The 14,095-nt window shown below is 58.4% G+C and overlaps 2 protein-coding genes across 2 annotated transcripts; one reads left to right on the top strand and one right to left on the bottom strand.

Annotated features, from left to right (window-relative positions):
* Positions 1-1,642: 1,642 nt before the first annotated feature.
* VOLCADRAFT_48768 (uncharacterized protein) lies at positions 1,643-1,801 on the top strand (the record flags this gene model as incomplete). Its single annotated transcript, XM_002955077.1, has 1 exon — positions 1,643-1,801. A coding segment is annotated over one exon (159 nt), but the record flags the coding sequence as incomplete, so codon positions are not given.
* Positions 1,802-12,315: 10,514 nt separating this feature from the next.
* VOLCADRAFT_85581 (uncharacterized protein) lies at positions 12,316-13,109 on the bottom strand. The gene has a single exon (XM_002955018.1). It carries the CDS (start codon positions 12,895-12,897, stop codon positions 12,403-12,405), a length of 495 nt encoding a protein of 164 aa, XP_002955064.1. The 5' UTR covers positions 12,898-13,109; the 3' UTR covers positions 12,316-12,402.
* Between the last annotated feature and the right edge of the window lie 986 nt (positions 13,110-14,095).

The following is a 14,095-nucleotide window of genomic DNA, read 5'->3' as shown; positions in this document are numbered from 1 at the left end:
GTCCATTCTGCAATGTAATGATCATTGGCAGCGGTCGTTTTCCGGTCCCCTCTCCGGCATGGCACATTGCATTCAGCGCTGGCTGTAAGCACCTAAGATCCAGGTCGAAACAGAACTGAAATATGTCCAAACACAATTCCGAGTATTTTTATATATAAAGGGCTATCACACTCAACGAAACCGTAAATGGCTTCTGGTCTCATTCGACATGGCCGTTTCTTGTCGCCGAGATGACGCAGATGTCGCGAGCCTAACAAAGGCAAGGTCTTTTCCTCACTGTATCGATCTCCCACAGCTACAACAGCTTGCTTGCGTTCTTGGCTTCGTACCGGCTTCAGGTTTCTGTATGACAATGAACCATGGGGCGTGATCGCTAGGCGACAAAGAGGCATACCAGAGGCAACAGAGACCACCGCACGACCACCAGAGCATACAACATTATGTACATCATCCATAAGTAATTGCTTAATTCGCACTATACTTTTTTTCCATTCGTATAGCGGAAGCTGTGGACGAGCTTCGTATATGGACATGGACATTCAGGGACGCATGCCTCCTAACTAGGTGAATGCCCCTGCACGTCTTCACAAATTATTGTTTTTGCATAAAGCTCTTGATAACGGTATACATCGAGTGAATGCCTGGACGGGGGTTCTAGTAATGATGGAGACCAGGTCTCAATTTTAACATTCTATAACACGCACCGCGATAATGTCTGGAGCACGTGTACGTAGGCGGGTTGAGGAGGAGGCGCGCGCAGAGGAGGCGTGGGCTCTGCAAGATTATGAATGGGACCCCATCGCCTGCGTGGCACACAAGAAGCGCATACTGGCATCAGGTGGGATGTTGCCATGGCCACCTGCTTAGTGACGTTTTGATTCGTGCTTGGTACGAAAGATATTTTGCTGCCCATATCAGTCTCGGCCTTTACCGGGACGTCTGGCCACACAGTCGGATAAGCTTGCTCCTATGTCGAATTCGTTTTACGAACATATGCATTTCGTACATATGGAAAACACGGAGCTCAACCTGCCAAATCATCGTGTGCTTGCGTCTGGGTGTTGCATCCTGCTTGCAAGGCAAATGCGTTGCGTGCATGGCCGTGCCTCAAGCGACGAATATATGAACAGCTACCCTTGCATGTAGGCCCAGTAGTTACCCCGTTTATCCGCCCATAACACACAGGCGAGGCGGCCGATGTTGCCCCTAGTCCTCTGGCACACTCTTTTCCGGACGGTGCCCTCAGTGGGCACTTCTTCCAGCCTACGCCTGCGGAGAACCCCAAACTTTCCTCACTGCCAGTCCTGGAATCTGTCGACCGCAACGATGCAGAGCATGCGACGGTCTGTGAGGTGAGTCATGTCAGGCTTTCACGGAAGGCTGCAGTACAACACCTGGAGGCATCTCCCCCAAAGCCTTCCTCCCGAATCGCGCAGCCCGCCGCCCAAAACAGGGATCTATTCCGCTATTACTTATACAGCGAATCCACATTCTTATCCTGGATTCAGTGTGGGAGCGCCTGTGTGGCAGTTGTGCACGGATGTGTGTTTCCTTCACGCCCAGCAGATGACTGAGCAAGGGACTGAGCAAGGGAGTTGTATCCTCCTTCTCTTTGAGGCTTTACAGGATGCCTTGGAACACGCAGGTCGTCGGCTGTGGCGCCAGCCTGGAGGGACTGAAACGGTACTATGTCCGCATGCGTGTCTGCGAGCGGCACCTCCATGCCCAGGCAATCGTTGTCAACGGCGTGGTTTCGCGCTTCTGCCAGCAGTGCGCCAAGTTTCAGTTCGTGGGCGAGTTCGCCGGTAACAAGAAGTGGGTACACGTGCCGTACGCACCACGCGCGAAGCTAGCATCCTTGCTAGACGGTTAACTTTTAGACCGACGTTGGCACTGGGCCCAGCCTGAGCACGTGCCCAGAGACGCGCACCCGGTCAGGTGTCCCCCCTGGGGCGCGCACTGTTGCAGAGTGAAGTTAACCCACATCGTATTACGGCTCCGCCATTGCAGATTTGCACGTGCAATGCGTTTTGGCGCATCTGGAAATAGTTGCCGTCAGCACCTTACCCAGGTCATGCGTATCAGCGCGCTCGCACGCTTAGATTAGATGCACAAACACAACTGCCTTAGACTTTGCCTTGGCTATGGCTAGAAACCAACCCAAAAGCACGACCTGCGGACTGTCCTGCTGGTAGTCTTGTTGACGCTGTCGCTCTGCTGCAGGAGCTGCATCGCCACCTTGGAACGCCACAACGCCCGGCACCGCGCCAAGGTCCTGGCCCGCATGCAAGAGCTCAACGATGGGGAGTCGGACTCGGCGCAGACAGGCGGCAGGAGCAGCCGGGCAAAAGCGAAGACGAACAGTCGGCGAAAGGGCTGCAAGGCGGCGGCGGCCGCCGTTGCTGCCGCAGCCTCAGCGTCCACTTCCGTACGAGCCGGGTCCGCATCTGCGTCCGCCGACAGGACGGAACGCGCAAATTCGGGCACCTCCGGGGCAGCGACTATGGACGGCTTCTGGATGACTTCTGCCGTGGCGGCGACGCAGGCTGCCGGCCACGGCCGCGGCAGCGCTGCTAACCTCGTGGACCAGCGTGCCCAGCGCTCTCTTAGTCCCGGCGTACCTGTGCTGCCTTCGGAGGTGGCGACACCATCCAAGCCGGCGAGTCCGCACCCGCCCAAGGGCGTATGGGATGGAGCCAGTGGCGCGCTGGAGGAGCTGCTGCTGCGGCCACTGGTGACAACGGGAGGCAGCGGCGTCGTGTCGACGAGTGAGCGCATTGCGCTGCCGCCACCATTGGTATGCGGTGGTGGAGGGCCCTTCATTACACCACAGCAGCAGCAGCTGCTGCTGTCCTTACCCAAGGGGGCTGGCGTGCCGTCTTCATGGTCCCAGCAGCAGTACGACGTGCAAGTTGCACTAGCTGCCGTGCAGAACCAGGTCATCATGGAAGGGGTTTCGCTCGGCGTACATACTCCAGCCATGACGCAGGCCGGCCACTGCATGGAAGTAGCGCCCAGCGGTATGTACGGGACTGGGTACCGCGCAAATGGTGCCGTACCTGGCGCGTGGAATCACCCTCCATGTGCCGTAACGGCCCGCACGGATATCCATGCGCCAAGTGGTCAACCATCTTTTGCGGCTGCTGCTGCAACGGCTCCTGCGCCTGGCCCAGCGGCAGCGGCAGCGGCAGCTGCTAGCGGCGGCAGCGCGCCGAGCCCTTCGAGCGCACCGTATACCTCTGGAAGCGACGTGTCTGCTGGCGGCAAGGCATCCCAAGGGACCGCTAGGCAAGCCCTGCACGCCGTCGGCGGCGGCGGGGCCAGCAGCGCGGGCAACGGGAGCCATGGCTTCCCAGCGGAGACCACCAAGTCCCGAGGCAGTCGTCAATCTGAAGCGGAGCCTTGCGGCAGCACTGGCAGGATTGCAATGAACGCAGCGTCGCCGGCGTACTCGGCGAACGAGGGCGTCTCAGCCACGCGCGTCAGTGCCAGTGGCGACGCCTTCGGCACCGCCGCCGGTAGCGGCGGCGCTGGCGATGTCATCGCGCCGCCGCAGCCAGGCGACGTGGCGGCGCGCATCAGCAGCATTATGCAGGAGCTCTGCCCGCTGATTGAGCAATTCAAGCAGGAGGTGGCTCATGGGCCGATGAACCCCCACGATAACGTTCTCACCGCTGCGGCACCGTCCAGCGGCACCGGTGCAGGTGTGGCAGTAGCGCAGGGCATGGGAGCGGCACCAGTAGCCGGGTCCTACACACCAGGTCCTTCTGAATCATTAGCACCGGTAATGGACACGGTCATGGCGGTGATGCAACAGGCCTCACAGCTAGCAGCTTCCTTAAAGCCGCCGAGCACGGTGGCCAAGCTTCCCTGGACAGTCACGTCGGGGGGCCCCGATACCCAGCGGCAGCTTGCCGCCTCGGGTTCCATGGTTCCGGAGCCGCCTGTGCTGGGAGGTCTGCAGGGCTTTGATCAGAGTCAGGCGCATGCCAGCAGCCTTGCGGCACCGCTTCCACAGCTGTCGCAGCCGCCGCCGCAGCAGCAGCAGCGGCCGCACCCGCCGCTGATGCCGATGCCGCAGCTGCTGCAGCCTGGCTGGCGGCCTTTGGCTTCCCACCCGGGGGTCGTCGTCAACGAAGCCGCCGTGCAGCAGGCCGCATGTAACGTACCAACTGCGAGCTCTGGACCCTTGTCCGCAACGGTATCCTTCCCGGCCCCACCAGCGCCGGGGCCCGGGGCCCTGTGGACGGCAGCGCCGGCGCCGGCCACATCACTGGCCTCCAGTTCGGCAGCAACCTCCCAGCCGCCGGCTGGTCATATCATATTCAGCAATTACGCTGGCGCTGCCGCTGCGGCCGACACAGCGATAGAGCGCAGTGCAATGGGTGGGGCGTCGCAGCTGCTTCAACAGCCACACTTGCCGTTGACTGGCGCGGGCTTTGGGAATGACCCGGTCCCGCAGGGCGCTAAGGACGACGACAGCAGCGAGGATGACGAGATGTTCCAGCAGTTGCTGACGCTGCTGCAGGACGAAGCCGGCGATGCCTGTACGATGCAGCAACAGCAACAAGAGGAGCAGCGAGGCATTGCATCAACGGTACATCAAGCGGTGATGGCGCATCAACAGACTGTACAGGCGATGCCGTACGGCCACGCGCCGATGAGTCCTTTCTACTGGCCATCAGTAGCAGCGGCGGCGCCGCCGCATCCTCAGGCGCCATCGCACCCATACCCGCCTCCGCCGCTGCCGCCCCAGCTTGAGCCCCATCCACCGATGCCGTCGGCGCCCAGCTGGCTGGCGGCGCCTGCCGTTCCGCGCTACGTGGAAGAGCCTGATGACGTGGACCCTCGGGAGCTGACTCGGGTGTCTCTCAAGGTGAGAGTGTTGGAGGTTGTGACGGTTGTGACAGTTGTCTCGGAGAGCATTCGAGCTGTTGCCGTGGACAGGCGGATGCGTTTTGGGGCTGAATCGTTGCCGTGGGTGGCGCTCATTGGGCAGGTTTGAAGTGCCCCAGCACCCAACCCTGCAGCAGCGGGCTTGACGTACATCCTGCCATCTACTTGCCTTACTAAAGATCAACCTCCGGGGGCATGAGCCCTGCTTTTTGTGCTGCCTTTCGTTCTTTAGTCCTCCATCCCTCGCTGCTGGACATTGCTTCGGAAAACCCTTTGCACCGGGTTGATTTCCGTGTCCCCCCAAATGCGAACCCCTCCCTCAGGCGATGAACGTGCTGCCGCACGAGCTGCCCAACAACCTACGTGCCAACCTGCGGCGCTGGCTCAAGGAAGCTCGGGCCGAGGCGCTGCAGGCGACCTTGCGGCCCGGTGAGGGGAGCAGGAGGAGATGAAAGACGGGGGGAGGACGGGAGCCGGTTTAGACGGTTTAGCCCTGACGGTTTGCCTTCCCAAGGGGTGGATGGGAGGCTAAGGCTGCGGACCCCGCCGGTCACCAAAGGCTGCGGACCTAACACAAAGTACACATGAACACACGCGCTCTGGCAGTGCGAGGCTGCGAGCCTGGCAATGCACATAGCGTACATATTTTGCCTCGATGGTATTGACGGTTCCCCGCCCTGGTATGCCACATATGCAAGAGAGTTTATCTTATTGCGGATAATTTGTCCTGATTGAATTGGTTGGTGCAGCTGTCAGACGGACCTGTTCGACTGCGGGCGACCAGCACATATGGACAGGAGTTCCGGGCTCCTGCACAAATGGCCGTCACGTGGGAGCTCCCCTTTCCCGGCTAGGACGCGATCCTCTCAACCTAACATAAAAGGCCACCACCCGCATCCCGCGCGCTCCCACACCCACGGCACCGCACTCTCCCCCTTTCCCCGCTTGGATCCCCTACTACCCCGCAGGCTGTCTCCAGCTTGTGGTGGACGTCTTGCGCCAGCCCTCCCCATCCCAGGAGTTGTCGTCCGCGCTCATTCCAGCCAACGACGCCGACCAGGCCGCCGCGGACGTGTTCCGCGTCCTGGGGCAACGCCTGCGGGACACATACGTGCAGGTAAGGCAGGATACGAGACCTTGTGCGGAATGAAACAGCGGTTACCAAAGTACTTAAGAGAGCCGACACACAGCATACGGACACATTTTGGGGGCTGCTGTTCTGACACGTGTTCGCGGCTGACCCGTGGGTCAATGGGAGTGGGACTGTGCGTTGGGTCCTTTGGCGTGCATGGTTGTCGCAGAGGGGGAGTAACGACTGGCTGGGGTGGGGCCGCGGTTCGGCGACCATGTTGAAAGGATTCATGCATCGCAGTATCTCTACAATGGCCGACGTAACCAGCTGTTTTCCTTGCTGAATGTAAGGAAGAGGCACCGCCCTCTTAACCCTGGCGCGGGTGCTGCCGTATTGCAGGTCGACCGCAGGGTCCTGCAGATGCGTGTTGGCGAGCGGCCCGTGGTTCTCAGCTGGGAAGAGGCCGCGGAGGAGGGCGGCCTGGACGACTCCAAGTACCCAGAGCTGACGGGCTGCAACGCCGCGGCGGTGTGCGCAGGTGCGTGTGTATGTACCATGTTCACAGCCGGCTGTTCAGTCCTACGACAGAACGGTCTCACAGCGCATGCACCCGGATCAGCGTCCGAAGAAGACGTATACTTGGAACTTTCTTCCATTGCAGCCCACCTAGGAAAACTCTACTGTCACTATCCTGCAGGTTCCCAGGCTACTTTGCAATTGACGGGTAGATACCTATCCCAGCCGAGGATAAAGGTCTTCGCAAGGCTACGCGGCCACGACCTGCCCACCACACTGCTACCCCCCGAGGCTCAACCCGCCACAACCGCGAGCGGCGACGGCGGTGGTGACGTCAGCAGCCTTCGTCTGATAGTGAGTGTGCCGCCGCGGACAGTGGGGCTTATGGCCGTGGAGGTGGGCGTGGGACACCTCCTAGGCGATTGGTGGCATGTGCTGGTGCTGCCGCATGGCTGCGAAGGCGCCGCGGAGGAGATCCGTCGGCTGCAGGCAGCTACCGAGGCGGCGGTTCAGCAGCGCGAGGATCAGGGTAGAAGGAGCGCTTCTGCGGCTGATGGTGCTGCTGGCGATGCGGCTGGTGTTGACGCGCAGGCGGCTTGCAGGGCGTCCCGAAGGTGTGAGCTGCGGTGGACTATTGGTTTTGGTCGGGAGCTTGTCGGTCGCAGGCCGGGGGCCTCAGCTGCGATGCAGGAGGAGGGTCTCACTGGATTGTTTTGAGTAAGGGAGGAACCCGGAATGTGGACAGCTTTCGTCTTTGCGCGCCTGCCGTTTTCATTGTGTCATGTTATTTCTATCAACTCTCTGCCCCCGGAAACGTTTTGCTTAGTTTCCATGTTTTTCACAACTCCTAGTTTGACAGCGTGTCCCTACGTCGCTAAATTACGCCGCTGCAGGCTGGTCAGGGACATGGCAAGCGTGTTGGAGGTCTTCGCCGCGGCCGCAGCGGCGGATGCCTCGGCGGCCGCTGTCGCTGCCATGACCCGTTCTAGCAGTAGCAGCGGCGGCGGCAGCGCGACGCCTGACGGCGCTGGCGGTGACGCCGCGCCCACTGGCGCCAACAGCCCACCTTCGGGGGCTCGCTGTCCCTTACCCAACTGCGGCTCGTCCCACGTGTCTCGCTCTGACGCCAGCTTGACGGCGATTAGTGCGGCTAGCTGGTCATCCGGGGGTCGTACCGACACTCTGATGTCCACCAACGCCGGTTCGACGGTGGGGTCGTTCATGACAACTTCATCAGCCTCGGCTTTCATGCCGGCAGGTGCGCGTGTCGTCGCGAACGAAGCCCGTTTGTTACCACTAAAGACAAAACCCCAAAGGATATATCGTGTCATATAACTGTAGCCTCGACAAAGTAAGTGCGTGCGGGAGACTCAGCTAGGGGGGGAATTCACTTTGGGGGAACGCCTCTTTTGGTGCATGGTGTGACGTGGCATGGGTAGACTCACGGCTGTCTTCCAGCGGCTTACCCCTGGCCGGCCTACCACCGCTGTCGTCTGACTCCCACCGCAGGTATGGCGCCTGGCCAGGTGCATGTGCCGGGCCTGCCGGTTGCGCAACACACTGCGCGCCACCCGGCGGCTGCGGCTGCGGCAGGCAGCCCGGCCGCGGTCACCGCCGCGACTGCAGCTGCTGCGGCTGCTGCGGCTGTTCTTCCGATCGTGCTCCTTCCCCCGCCGCCTTCGGCCGTGATGCGTCAGGCGCTGATCCGGGCAGCACGGCTGCTGCGATACGCCGTCGCACGGTAGGTTAAACCCGAAGTGCGCGCTTTCCTTGTCCTTGCATGCATGTCTGCATCTACGCTCATCCACGGTGTAAGTGGTCCTTGCCGCCTTGCTTTCCATTCTTCTCTCGCCAGCTTACTACTAAGTTCGGCCTGCCTCCCCTCCCCCTGTATCTCCCGATAGCTCCCTCATCCTCACCCGCACCCTCACTGCACACTTCTCGTCCCGACATCCCGCTGTCCCGTTCAACCCCGTTGCAGAGGCATGCCCTACCTGACATCCCTGCTGCTCACTGCCGTCAACCGCCTCGCCCGCATACAGCCCGAGCCGCAACCGCAGCCACAACTACCGATCCATCAGCCCCAGGCCCAGACCGTTCAGGTTGGCTCTGCGGCAGCCGCAGCCCCTGCGCCGCAGCCGACGTCCTCAGGGCCCAGTCGCTTGGAGGTGCTGGCGGCTGCAGGTGTGGACCTTCAGGAGCTGCTGCGACTGGCGGTGCTGTCGGGCAGTGCGGCCACAGTGGACCAGCTGACTGGGTTCGCTGCGCGGGTGCTGGGCTCTCCATTGAGACTGGATCTGCCGCAAGGTACATCGGTATTTCCTGCGGGCATGGTATTGCTGTTGGCGCTGTTAACGTAGACACTGCTGCCGGTATGACGTTCCTGCTGTTACGGCTGCTGCGGGCATGGCATTGCTGTTGGCGTGATGGTGACCACCCGCCGTTTGGAGAGACGAATGTCTGCTGTGCCCCTCTGTACGGCAACTGTCCGGCGCCTGCAGGACCTGGCGGCCTCTCAGCACTTCACCTTGCAGCGTTGCTTTCCGATGGTGGCGCCTTGGCGTGTCACTTGCTGGCTACTCAGCCGTGGGCCGCGTGGCAATGGCTATGCCTGGGCTGGAAGCCGCAGCTGGAGGCAGCGAGCAAGGGCCGGGACAGCCAGCAACCGCAACCGCGGGAGGGGCCCCCACAGGGCGCGAGTCCATCGCTGGCCGCTGCCAGCGTCAATACCAATGGCGTCGTGGAGGCCAAGAAGGAGCTGGTCAGGGGCGACGAGGACGAGGAAGCGAGCGACGAGGAGGACGGGGAGGTGGGCTGGCATTGGACACCGCTACCGCCACGGCCGCTTAGCTTGACTCCGGGGCAGTTGTCGGTGATGCTGGGAAATCACGTCACGGTGCGGAAGGCAGTTTCAGAGCTAATGACGACTACCAATTCGGGCAGCACCGGCGTTTGTGTGTTGCGGCGGGGCCCAGCGATGACGGCGGCGCTGGTGACGGCGTTGGAGGCATGGGGCCGCACGGGAGTTACGTTACTGCAGACGCTTTGTGCGCAGTTGGCACAGCAAAAGCTGGAGTGAAGTCATCCATGTCAGTTTGGGATTGAGGACTCCTCATCGTCGCCCTGTGTCCGAATGGAGTGTTTGTTGCGCATCTTTGCATGCGTGGGGTGTTCTGACCCACGTTAACCTGTTGAGACGAGAAATGGCCCCTCAGGCGGTGCTTCAGCGATAGCAGGAGCAGCGGCGCCTCTCCTCGGGTCGATTTCCTTTTCACCATTGCGTTGCGAGCTCACGGTGTACCTCGGTAGATACGGGGCATCATCCCGTTTGCAGGTGTTTGTGTGGGTCTCTTCCGATCCCTGCGGCGAAGTATGGCCATCGGCTATTTACCTGTTATGTCCTGATGGCCGGGGAGGCTGCGCGGTTCTTGTGACAAAAGCCCAGTCTTTGTGCTCGTGGCGTCTGACCTGATCTTGCATTCCATTGCTGACCCTGTGCTTTGCTGAGCTTACGGTGGACGCCAAGGACCATTCTTCGGCGTCGTCCAACACATCCAACACGTCTTTGCCTCCATTTGGCACTACAAGTCACCTAGCTCCAGGGAGGGGTTCTCTTGGCAATCCACCAATTCTTACATTGTACATCCTGCATAATTTACGTGTGTAGACGGAGCCCGCCTCTGTGCAATTTCGCTGCTTGTTGCGTGGTAATAGTGACTTGCGTGCCGACGACAGTAATGTTGAACCACGTTGCACTCTCACAACGGGGCCCTAGAGGAACCATCTCTACATGTGAGGCGGGAAATCTGGGGGTTCTGCAAGCCTGTGGGCTGACGCTCCAGTAAATGCGTCAGCGCTTAATGGCTCCACACCCATACACACATAGGTATTGCCAAAGACGATGTTTCCTGACTTGGCGCTGCTGCAAAGCTCTCCGCAGGTAATGGCCGCACGCGTTAACACGCTGACATACAGCAGACATGCTCGTCGCTATGTGTCTTGACGTGAACGATGCTCAGATGTACCGCAATACGCATGGTCCTTGTGTGAGGTGAGAGTCCTGGGATATATCGTTGAAAACATGAGCCCAAGACGGATTTGTGTTTCGAATGTTAAGACTGTGTGCTTGGGTGGGAGGTATATGGAGGAGGGAGATGTGTATGTGTGTGTGTGCCAGTAGTGTTCGAAGTTTTGCAGGTTGTCTACTGGATTGGGCAGCGTAAACCCCATACCTGCAGCCATGCACGTGCGATATGCGCCTACTGCATGCCCGAAAGCCATGAATGCCTGAAAATGGAGAATCCCACAATACTACAGGCAAACGGAAGAGAAAAATAAAAGGAATAGCATGTGGCGATAGGGATGTAAACACAGATAAGGAAATGAGCGAAACCGGAGCAGTCGAATTTCGGTGGCAAATGTGTGGCAGGAGGAAAACTCCTGCTGGCCGACCGACGGCACCGCTGGCCAACCAACTGGCAACTGTCGGTCCGCAAGTGCCCTCTTCCAGCCGCCTCGATGCCTCTTCACAAGGTATTATGTCCAGTGATGTCAGGGCCTTCGCCGCCGCCGCCCGGCCCTGGTACGATACCTCTGCTGTCCCATCTTCCTTGGAGTCATAAGGTGATGTGGACCCCGATTGGATAAAAGCCGTCGTGGCAGTGGTAGCAGTATAGTTGCCCCGCGGCGTCTCTGCAGCCAGGTCGTCTTGCAAAACACGAAGGGGCTTCAGTTGCGCTCGGCGTACTGATCGAATTGGTAAGCGTGTTTGGCTGCTCGCGCAGCGGTGCTTCCATCAATACAACAGACGCGTTGTTACCGGAGGACTTGGGGCGCTACGCCTGGCGTTAACTCCCTGAGTTCTATGGCAAGAGTTATTAGCATGAGCGGATAAGCTGGCATCAGATGGTTTTTTCAAAACAAATAAATAACATCTGTGTATCGTAGTGCCAGCAAAAAATAGTGGCAAATCCCTGAAAATTTCCAACGATTCTTGCAATTGGTGACGCCCCGGAGATCGTTTTGCAACTGTGTGATGGATACTGGTTACACGCCGTCCTACCGTTCTCGTACTCGCCAAGGCACGTTCACCAATATCAAAGGCGCCCAGACAAGAAGCTCCGCCACCTTTACCAACCGCTCACGTTTCCTATAATACCATTCCATCAACTTACTCGAAGATGGAATGGATGTCGATGTCTACATGGAGCGCATGCGGAGCATGTAATTATACATCAGGACTGTGCACCACAATTGCGCTTCTAAGATTTTGGCGAGGCAGCAACTGCGCCGTTGTCCATTCACACGGTGGTAATTACTTCACAAGGACTTGACTGGCTTTCAAGCTCCACAACTCCTACTCCAAAACATGACTCAAGTGAAACGTCTCCAGAGTTACTTCCTTAGCCCTACACGATTCGCAGTGACTGACTGTAGACACGGTAAGGAACACGAGCGAACCACGGCAAAGAACCCTTGGCTCTACCGGCCTTAAAGCAATTCGATGCACGAGTACAAGCACGGCTGCGCGACACCATACGTCACACGTGATGCCCTCGGCTCGAAGTGTCGTAATTTCTGATCAGGTACAACATCTGTGCGCTCGTGGTGTCTCAGCGAGTAATAATACGATGTTATCTGTCAAGAGCAATTTGATGCGCGTGAGACGCACCCTCGGCCAATCCCTCACACCCGCCCACGGCCCACAGCGTGGAGACCCCAGTTCAATCCTTGATACCAAGGCAAGCACGTGCATGAAACCCCACCATACAGGCCCTCGTAAGCCCCTCCGCCGTCCGTAGTCCACACACTTCTGCCACAGGAGTGTGTCAGCACCACCGCAGACATAGTGCTCCATGCTATGCCTGACGGCTCGAAGCCATCGCCACCTGACACCTGCGCTATAAGAACATCCCCCTTCACTCCTCCATCGCATCTTGGTTCGCCTCCGTGTGCTGCCGCAGCGACTCCTTGAGCTTCTCCTTTTCGGCTCGGATGCCAGCAGGAGCCTTGATGAGGTGAATTTCCTTCTCAAGCTGCACCTTGTCAGCCTGCAGCTGCTGCTTCTTTGCGCGCTGCATGCGCTTCTCGTAGAAGCGGTCCTGGCGCTTCTGCCTAATCTCCGTGACCTTCTCGATCGCCTTGAGCGTCTTGCCAACCAACTCACGGTTGTACTTTTCAGGCCGGTTGCGCCGCTTCTCCATTTCAAAGGTGGCATCCTCCGCCAGCTCCTTACCAGCCAGTTTGCGGTATGCCTTCGTCCAGCGCACCTTCCTTGGGTTGCGCTTCATCTTAAAATTCTTGTGGCATTTGCCCCGACAGAATCGAAACACGGTCGCATCATTGCGCACAAATGTAATGCCGTGACCAGGATATATTGAGGAGGAGCAGAACCAGCACTTTTCGACACGCATGGCGGCCCACGCGTCCTTAAAGAAGTGCGGCGCAGGCCGGCGGCGCTTAAGCCACCGAAAATATAAATCCTAAGTTGAAGCTTACAGACAGTGTTCTTGTTTGCAGCGGAGAGCGATTAAATGTCTGGTGCCCCACGCGACTTAATTATCTTCTCCCTGCGTCCTAAAAACTTGTTTGATACAATGCAATCGACTGCGCAACCGTAAACTCTTAGCAAGCTTGCTGATAAGACGCCTGCCTGTAACCAGTACGCAATGTCACCGTAAGGCCCTGAGTGGTTGGTTGCGAACGGTTAGGATGTTTCTTACACTTACTTCGGTTTTCAGTTAGGTGGCTGTTACTTCCTGCCATGCATTGCATCACCATGAACTTACATTACAGATGTCTACACCGAAGAAAGGCATGAACTGCTTTGGGTGTGTGTTTCTATGTATATGCAAGGGACCTCCTGCACTGCCTTGGGTATGCGCTTCTACGTATATGCAAGGGAGGAAAATTACGATCTAAGTTCTCATGGGCTTATAGTACAGGTACTTCGCCGCACCGGAAATGGAGGAGGCGCCCCGTGCGGGTCACACCAGCTGTCGGGTTCGGAGATATTACTGCAACTTGAAGATCCTAGGTTCAATTCTTGGATAGGCCCCTGATATTGTCGGAAGCGTGGGATTCTGGCTAGCTGCTGAGATGTGGAGTGAAGTCACAGTTGACGGACCTAAACTTGCACTCTGGATTGGTGGGGAATGCTGAACCCGCTGCCTCTACGGATGTTCGGGTGGCATAATGATGAGGGACTCTAGAAAGGCAGAATCTACCGCCTTAGGCTTGCAGTTCGTATGGCGTATTACAGTGTGGTAATGGTGGATGGTGCTGTATGGTGTTCAATCCTAGATATGTGGATCCAAATGTGTTCAATGGCCTCCCACTCTGTAACAACAACAACAACAACACAAAGCTGTAGCTGGTGTGTAGGAGTCAAGAGCTGTGGTAGGAGTGGACCATGACAGAGGCACGTCAGGGTAGAAAGACACATACAACAATAGCCAGGAATCAAAGGGACATTAGGCGGTGATCCGAAAGCTGGCAGTCTGGCTGGCTGGCCTCGCATTGCAGTGCAGCTGCGGTAAATCTCTGGCTGGAGTTTTAAATAATTTCACGCACCCCTTCTGTGCCTTCATTCTGTGCCTAGCCCGGATCACT

Source organism: Volvox carteri, assembly GCF_000143455.1.
Source record: "Volvox carteri f. nagariensis unplaced genomic scaffold VOLCAscaffold_48, whole genome shotgun sequence".
Taxonomy (NCBI): Eukaryota; Viridiplantae; Chlorophyta; class Chlorophyceae; order Chlamydomonadales; family Volvocaceae; genus Volvox; species Volvox carteri.
This window is presented reverse-complemented; position numbering and strand designations above follow the sequence as displayed.